We start from the raw sequence: 9,598 nt of genomic DNA on the forward strand, positions 1-9,598 counted from the left end.
AAGATGCTTGTTTAAGTGACTTACAACTGAGTTTACAACCCTTTTTTGCCATGGTTGTTAAGTGAAACATGGTAGTTAAGTAAATCCAGCTTCCCCCAGTGACGTTGCCTGTCGAAAGCAGCTAGGAAGGTCAAAAATAGTGTTCACATGACTTCAGGATACTGCAATCATCATAAATATATGTCAGTTGCCAAGCGTCCAAATTTTGATCCCATGAGTGTGGGGACGCTCTGAGGATGGTAAGTGTGAGAGGACTGGTTGTAAGTCACTTTTTTCAGTGCCTGCTGTAACTTCAAATGATTGCTAAATGGATGGTTGCAAGTCAAGGACAACCAGGATCTGCATTAATCCAGCATCAAAATAATATCAAGGTTTTTTCATTGATATTGTGTGGTTAATCAGATACCCAGATGTGAGGTTATGCTAATTCTGCTTGAGACACAAAACAGCTGTGATAAAAAGGAGACAGATCCATGTCCTCCATTTTACACATACACAACTGTATTACTGATTATGCATGTAAGTTTGCATGTATTATTAAACTTCTATGCCACTCATCTCGCTGAGGTGACTTTATCATTTAATAAAGGTAAAACTAGAAGTAAAAACGATCTCCCCGTGGAGATTCGTACCCTCACCACCCTCCAGACTTTCCGCACAGCCCTTAAAATCTGGCTATCCCGTCAGGCCTGGGGCTAAAGACTGTAACCCACCCGAATGGTATGAATGTTGGGCTTTTAATTATGTATTGTTTTACGTGTTAAATGTTTGTTTCCCCCCTCCCTTCGAGTTGTAAGCCGCCCTGAGTCCCCCCAGGGAAAAGGGCGGCATATAAATAAACTTTCATAACTCATAACTCATAACTCATAAAAATACTCTGATCCTAACCAAATTCCTAAATCATTGTGATGTGAACTTTTTTTTTTAAAAAAGTTATTGCTGTATATTAAGTTTATATTTAAAACCTTTCCACTAAATTCAGTATTTGAGGGGAAAGCAAATTACACTGGGTAAAAGGACATAGGCAATGGCTTCTGACCATGATTCATAGGCCACTCAAAAGTTCATAGATAGCCAAGTGTTTTGTTTTATTCTTAGCTTATCACCACTTATCTGGCTATAGCTGGTGAGTCTTAGATTTTTAAGAAAAGATCAAGATAATCCTATAAGAATACAATAACTGGATAACTTGCAAATACATTTTGATAAAGTGGCCAAGTTCTATGCAGTCACCACCACAATAGCCATTGGTTAAAAAGCACCACAGAATGGAAATATTGCATTAGGCTGTACACACAAGGTATTCTTTAGAATGAATGTGTTACTTCAGTTACAAAGATGCTAACAAAATAGATACATTTTGTTTTCTATACTCTCACTGAAGATGTTACTGGAGAAATGAAACACTTCTGCTTATTTGCGGCATACTTTGCAAAGTGAGAGGCAGGAAGGTTGTTGAATGAAATAACTAAATCTTTAGAACCTGCTCGGGAATTTAGACATGAGCTCTTCTCATCTGAAGCCCAGTTCTCTTTCCCAGCAAGCTGATTTTCAAAAGGATTCTCAGTTTTTTACATCAAATTTCCATAAAGCCATGGTTATCTTGAGTAATCTTGTCATGTGAGAGAGTTTGATAAACATCAAACCGCTGTTCTTGCAGTCTACGCCACTTTTCATGTATTAAGTCCTTTATCAAGATCATTTCACATATTTATGCCTATCAGCAACCTCAATATCAAATATGCCAACCGTCTTTCTCTGTTGCTTTAGTTTTTGCTCACCAGTATTTATGCAACCATTTTTTTCTCTATTAATTTTTTTTCTCAAAAAATGGAATTGGGAGAAAGAGTGAAATAGCCAACTATTTCAAAGGTATCAATTATTCATTGGTATAAGCAAATCCACCTCACATGATTGTTATGAGAAAACGGAAGGAGAAAGGAGTGTTGGATATGTTCGCCACCTTGACTTATTTCTAAAAATAATACAGGCAGGATAAAAATCAATAAAAATGAACTTATTTACTTAATGTGTATGTCATCTATTCAGTGGTAGGTTTCAATTTTTTTTACTACCGGATCTATGGGTGGGGCTTGGTGGACGTGACATGGCTTGGTGGGCGTGGCAGGAGAAGGATACTGCAAAATCCCCATTCCCTCCCGATCAGCTGGGACTCAGGAGGCAGAGAATAGATGGGGACGGGGCCAGCCAGAGGTGGTGTTTACCGGTTCTCTTAACTACTCAAAATTTCCACTGTCGGTTCTCCAGAACTGGTAAGAACCTACCGAATACCACCTCTACATCTATTTCCTCAGGTTCTAGGTAGCTAAACATCAAAATCATTACACAAAAGAATAGCTGTAAAAAATAATGATACCACCCCCATATAAACAAAAATATCAGCATTAAAAGTTGGAAATACAAAGTCATGTGCTTGCTACACTCCAGTCTTCAGTCACAATCTTCCTATGCTTGATGGAGAGTGACTGACCCAAAGTCACTGAGCTGACTTGTACAGCTAAGGCTGGACTTGAACTCACAATCTCCTACTTTCTAGCCACGTACCTTAACCACTAGAACAAACTGGCTCATTTAACTTAATAAACTTTTAACAGCAACTCCTTATTCTGTTGGTACAGGAGAAAGCCATTCAGCCTTTGGAGAGAATCATTCAAACCAAAGACGTTTTCAGTTTCTTGTACTGGTTTGGCTGAAAATATCTATTCTCCATTTAATAAACAATCTTGTTTTATCAATAAAATGTTTTAAGACAAAAGAGTTTAAATTCATCAATCTTCATCCTTCTAACAACCATGCAAAAAGCTACCACCTTTTAGAAATGTCGAGAAAATATTTAAAACGTGGCATATGTAAATATGAACCAACAGTAAGAGGCTCCACCTAGTTCTTGCCTAAATTGCTATCAATAGAATTCTATTCTTAAAATTACAAATACTTCAGATTTCACTATATGGCATAGAGACCAAGAAGAAATAATAAAAGAATATTATTCATTCGGTGATACATCTGCTCTGCACAGTAATAGCTTTTTAAAAACTGATAATGGCAGCACATCTCCATCTAGAACAAAATATGATCCCTATAAAGAAGAAAGTAATTTAGATTAAATACAGTAGAAGCTATTTTCCTCTCCTCTCAGCTGAAGTTATCTAAGGTTGAGCAATAGAATGAATACTGCAATCCACTTACATGGCTCACACTCCATTCTAAATGAGAGCTCTTTTTGATGCTTCAGTTTCAGATAGCACAATTTGCCAAGCTTAATTTAATATGCTATTTCAGGAACTTATTAAAAATACAAATTGTTTTGACAGCAATTGTTGCAAATTTGTCTTGATTTAGCAAAACATGAGAAATCTGCCGTGCTTTCAGAACCCCCAAGAAGCTTTATATAACAAAACCTAAAGTGAATTAATGTACTTTTGTTAGTTCTGTTAGTTAAACTGTCATTTAGACTTAAATGCAAAGAACTTTTAGATTTTAAAAAAATCAAGCGGATGATAATAATCTGCTACATATAGAAACAAGATTAGTGTTGGAGTCAGTTCTGCTTTAAGCCAAATAACTGCACGAAGAAAACCAGTACACAGATTCAACTACAATAAATTACAGCTTGAATTTTGCAAAACATCTTAATAGATAAACCCATTTTGAATATATAAGTATTAGCATCAGCACTGGTGATAATGGGGCACTTTCTACACTTCAAACCTTTGAAATTTCTACTGATGGACTAGGAGAGCTCCCTGATTTTAGCAGCAATATAAATTTCACATCCAATATCATTACATTAAGAATATATATTTAACAAGAACAAAGTAAGAAGTAAAATCTTGATAGCCCCAGCTAGTACTTTCCATAGTAATCACAATGGCTAAACTACTGTAGATTGCCTTTCTATGGGCTTATAATGTTACTATATTCAACTTATTCATGCCTTTTTATTATTTGCAGGATGGAATAAAAAATCCTGGTTACAGCAGCCAGGAATAATAAGGCTTCCTAAGTATGCCTCTAATTCAATTGTACTTTCATATGAATTTAATTCAGTGTCCTATGGACAGCCAGTCTGTGCTAGAAATAGAATTACCAAATTCTAGAGTTTTTTCTGATTGTTAGTTATTTTGAAACCCATGAGTACCAAAAAAGTTCAATTTTCTGTAATGACTTCCATCCAGATACATCTTAATTTTGCTTATTCCCACAAGTTCCTTTCCAACACGTACTTCCTGTCCACATACTCAGCAGGTACACTCTAGAAAACTGAGAAAAATATTTAAAAAATAAGATGCTAATAAGTCAAAATTCGATGAGAAAAACATTTAGGACATGAGTAAAACTGAACACCAAGAGGGGAAACAACCTCTCCAACTCTTTAAAAATGCTAGGAGATATTACAAAATAGCACAAGCATGAAGAAGATGGGGCAACACATCACTAACCATAGTTACATGTCAGGCTATTTTAAGCAGATGCCTGCAATAATTGGTGCAAATATATAAACACAGGAATTAAAGGCTGGTTTCAACATCATCCCTTGAATGGGGACATTATGTCAATAACTGCAAAAGAAGGAATGTTGACCATAAGTACTAAATTAGAAATAAATGTACATTGGCCGAGCAAGAAACTACAGTTACACAGCAAAATGTAAAACACATCAGACCTATATAACAAACAAGTAAACCACTCAGAAAAGTATCCTAACAAATGCTACTAAATACAGGAAAAAGAAATACTTAAAGGGCTTGAGAAATGTGTGTAAATGAAATGTCTTTTATCTTAACTAAAACACTCAGTCTGATTGACAATAAAAAATCCATATACTATTATTGCTATTTCATTCAACCATGGCTGAATTGACATTCTCAAACTGCAGCTTCTGACTTTGTTCAGAACCTAGTGAAATATCGATCAATTTTTTAAAATCAGAAAGTACTCTTTCCCAAAAGTGTGTTACGTTTTTGTTTATTTTCCATAAAATGTTTTGCCTTAATGTTTGTTTTCTACAGGCGTCCAGGGAATATTAGATGCATTTTAAGAGCACAATGGTTATTTAAATCAGGAGATCTCAAACCCTATTAAAGGCACTATTTTCTTATTTTAGAAACAAATCATTAATGTGCACATAAAATGCACAAATAAGGATCTTTTCAAGAGTTTTTAAAAATATTGGATATTCAAGAAAAGTGCAAACATTTAAATCAACAGATGCATACATTTACTACAATCTTTTTTTTTCATTCTGAACATTTTAATCCTAGAAAAAAAGCTTCAATATTCAATATGGTCAGCAGTAAGAATATTACTTACAGCCTTATACTATAGTAAATAACAGAGACGTGTCAAAAATTGCTTCTAAAACACAAGGCCGTTTCTACATTTTACACTAAGCCATTCTCTAAAAATAAATCTGGCTCATGAGCCTGTAAATCTGCAGGGAAGTCCCCAGTAAAATCATGTCAATTCCAACTCTTTTATACACTTGTGTTTATTTTCTTTAGCATAAGGTAGGTCTTTACTGTAATTAACAGGCATGCAGTGCTACTGCAATTATGTTTTTTTTAAAAGCATTTTAAAGTTTCTGTATCTCTGACAGGCCACTTCCCATTTATTGGGATGGGCAGAGGGAACAGATGTAATAGCAAATTTTTGGGACAGCTGGTTCAATATGCAGATATCTAGTCCCTGCTCTTCAAGGCTCTTGTACACTTCTGTACTTCACAGCCAGGCAATAAATGGCCACACAGCCGCACATTTCCACAAGGCCCAGACGAGTATTTAGCTTTGAACAATGTCTCCAGGCTTTTGTTTTTATTTTTTCCTTAGTAACACAAATCTTTGATTTTGTATATAGGGTTTTAATCACTTCTTTCTGTATACCATCTTAAGCCTTGAAAAGGAGAATGGCCATGAGCAGGCAGATCTCTCCTGCTCTCTGTTAAGTCCAGTCTTTGCTTGTTTAGAACTGCCAAGACCACACACACACACACACACACACACACACAATTACATCAGGAACCCACGTCCATTATCTACAATAAAATGCTTCCAAAAACCAGACCCATCTCTACCAAGTAAGTTTCCAGAAATTCGCATCATTCATCGGTTGAATTCTAAAGGCAACAGACATCTGGTTTTGAGGTTTCTAATGAAAATATTGCAGTACAACTTGATATAACTTCACACCAGCAGCAACTGCCCAGAGAAAAGCCAGCTGCAGAATCTCCAATTAAAATCTTGCTTGATAGCCTAGGTAAATCATTTGAAATCTGCTACCACTGCCCTTACTCTTGCCAAGACAATTGCCTGATGTTCATGAAATCACCAGGTGCCAAAGTCTGACTTCAAGAAACTATTTTTTTTCTATTACTGGAGCCTTAGTAATGTATTATTACCAGATTTTGCATATGTAAACGATAAGAGACAACTTGCAACTAAAAAGAATCAGAGTTTATCCCAGTTGTTATCCAATCTATTCTGGTCTTTTTAAAGTTCAGGATGCTGGCCAAAATGCCTTTAAATAAGCTAGAAACCTCCAACCAATACTAAGCAGATTTGCTTTGTTGCTAAATTCAATCCTTGACAATTAAGAGGATCTCTGATAATAAGACTAGGAAAAGGCATGAGCCATTCCTCCCCAATTATCGGTAACAATACCAACTCAGAGGAACTAATAGCCTGGTTTAGTTTAAGGCAATTTAGTAGGTTCAGTAAAGCAGGAATACAATATCATTATCAGGATGAGTCCAATCATCTCTTACAATGCCAATGTCCAGAAAGGGTACATTTTCTGCCCCTAAAAATTCTAAATCCTAGGAAACATTTCTTTAGGTGGTTGATCAGAGTCCATGCAGTCACGATGTAGCACATTATCAAATCAAAACATTTGAATATGCATTAATGTTTTTTGACTGAGGCCCAAACCATCCAGAAGTCCATTTAGAAAGTCCATCAAATTTTAAATATGTAGGAGAAATAATCCTCATCCCTTTGTTTTGTGTGTGTGTGTGTGTGTGTGTGTGTATACACACATACATATATATATATCCCCTTTCTGAAAGAGTCCCAATCACCCAGAAGTCAATATTATTCTAAATGCATATTAAATAAGCCTCATTCCCATTTTTATTTGTTATTTTTCCAAATACATTAACGTTTTCTCACCAAGTCCCAACCAACTCATCCAGAAGTCCATCAGATTCTTAATGCAAGTTAGAAATAAGCCTCATTCCCTCTTATTAAAATAGAATACTTTTTATACATTAACCCTTTCTGAAAGAGTCCCAACTATACATAAATCAGAAAGTTCATCATATTCTAAACATGTTACAAATAAGCCTCATTCGCTTTTATTTTTTAAAAAAAACTTTTTATACATTAACCCTTTCTGAGTGTCCCAACTATACATAAATCAGAAAATCCATGAGGTTTTAAATGCATGTTATAAATAATTCTCATTCCCTTTTATTTAAAAAAATGCTTTTATACATTAACCCTTTCTGAAAGAGTCCCAACTATACCTGTCAGAAAATTCATGATGTTCTATATGCACATTAGAAGTAAGCCTCATTCTCTGTGTGTGTGTGTATATATAATTTGCTTTCTTTTTATATTAACCCTTTCAGACCAAGTCCCAAATGCTTCACCTGCCCAATCAGGTTTCTAATGAAAAAAATATATATTGCCTTATAATTTGATATAATTTTACACCGGCACCAACTGTCGCATCTCTGATTTTAAAAAAAAAATCTGCTGGATAGCCTTAGGGAAATCATGGGAGATCTGCTACCCCTTCCTTACTCTTTCGGAAGGGTTTCACAATGCATGTGAGAAAGAAGCTCTCTAAGCAAGGAGCAAAAGAGAAGGGGAAAAAATCAAGCCAAGCCAAGCCAAGCCAGAGGGGAGGGGGAGGAAGGAGGACTCCAGCCCCTTAACCAAAGGATAAAGTTCAGACTGTCACCCCACCAGGCACTGGGTGGCAAACGATCCCGCCAACACGAAGTGGGGGGAGGCTTCAGAGGGCTGACTGCAAATCCAAAACAGGGTCAGGGTCTCCTCGGCCACAGATCTCCCCCCCATGGGAGGGATGGGCTGCTCAGGGGGGCCCTTCCGAGGGCAGCCATATGGCCCCTGCAGGCAGGCCCAGAGGCAGCCCTGAGAGATGGGGGACAGAGCGGGGCAGGGGAGGGGAGGGGGAGCGAAACCCACTTTTCTCTCTCTCTTCACTGCCCCCCCTCCGCCAGCCCGACCCGCAAAACCACTTGTACGTCTGAATGCACGTCAGCACTCCCCGCGAGGCAAGTAATGTATGGAGGGGAGGGGGGGAGAAGCACCTCTCCCTCTTCCCTCCCTTCCTCCACCGCCCCTCCCCAGGCCTGGCTGCGGAGCATGGGAACTGGGAATCCCTCTGGCTGCGGAGAATGGGAGTTGGGCAAGTCCCTCTGGCTGTGGAGCATGGGAATTGGGAATCCCTCTGGCTGCGGAGAATGGGAGTTGGGAAGTCCCTCCGGCTGCGCAGCATGGGAGTTGGAGTCCCTCCGGAGTTCTCCATGTTCGCAACACACACAAACACGCATATACACAAACACGCAAACACACCACACGACCCCTCTTAAAGCCCGGCCACGGCCTGCGAGGCTGGGCACACCTGCTGTTGCGGAGGCGGAGGGAGGCCCCGGCGGGTCGCCGTCTTCCTCCCCGAAGATGAGCCTGAAGTCGAAGTCGTCGTGGGCGCCTCCGCCGTTTGCCGCAGTCATCGGGGGGCGGGTGAGGAGCCCGGACCCCGCCGTCGCCGCCGCCGTGGTAGTCGTGGTGGGGATCTTGGGGGGGGAGGGTCGTCGGAGCGAGCCAGAAGGGGGACCGGGCGGGCCGCGCTGCCCCGTCAGGGCCGCCTCGTCGCACGCGCGGGGGGCGCTCGACGTCCTCGCCGCTCCTCAGCGGCCGCCTGTCACTCACCCGCCGCGGGGGAGGGGGGAGAGAGAGAGGGCCGCGCAGGCCACGCCCCCCTCCCCAGCCCGTTAGCGGCCGCCCGGACGCTGATTGGCCAGCCGGAGGAGAAGAGGAGGGGAACCTTCGGAGCGCTGCGGTGGAGCCCACACCTCCGGTTGTCCGTCGCAGCAAGCGCCGGCACGCTCTGCTCTTGGAAGGGGCGGTGAGTGGCGGCGACAGGAGGGAACGCAGCTCCGCTTCTCGCCCATTGGGGGCTCAGGGCATTGGTCCGAAAGGTGTCTCCCCCGAGGGGTGTTTCTGAGACCCCGAGATAGTTGGGGGTTCAACCCCCCAGAATTGCAAAGAAGAGCAACAAAGATGATCTAAAAGACACGAGGAACGGTTGCAGGAACTGGGTATGTCTAGCTGAATGAAAAGAAGGACGAGGGGAGACATGATAGCATCTTCCAATATCTCATGAGCTGCCACAAAGAAGAGGGAGTCAAGCTATTCTCCAAAGCACCTGAGGGTAGGGCAGGAAGCAATGGGTGGAAACTAATCAAGGAGAGAAGCAACCTGGAATTAAGGAGAAACTTCCTAACAATTAAACAGTGGAACAGCTTGCCACCAGAAGTAGCAACTGCTT

The 9,598-nt window shown here is 40.3% G+C and overlaps 1 protein-coding gene across 3 annotated transcripts in view; it reads right to left on the reverse strand.

Annotated features, from left to right (window-relative positions):
• NFATC3 (nuclear factor of activated T cells 3) overlaps positions 1-8,992 on the reverse strand; it is a 54,986-nt gene extending 45,994 nt beyond the window's left edge. For all 3 annotated transcript variants that reach the window (XM_032230423.1, XM_032230421.1, XM_032230422.1), the window contains exon 1: positions 8,672-8,992. In XM_032230423.1, the coding sequence (XP_032086314.1) occupies positions 8,672-8,780 (109 nt within the window). In that variant the 5' untranslated portion in view covers positions 8,781-8,992. The remainder of the gene's footprint in view (positions 1-8,671) is intronic.
• Positions 8,993-9,598: the final 606 nt, after the last annotated feature.

This window comes from Thamnophis elegans, chromosome 14 (genome assembly GCF_009769535.1).
Source record: "Thamnophis elegans isolate rThaEle1 chromosome 14, rThaEle1.pri, whole genome shotgun sequence".
Taxonomy (NCBI): domain Eukaryota; kingdom Metazoa; phylum Chordata; class Lepidosauria; order Squamata; family Colubridae; genus Thamnophis; species Thamnophis elegans.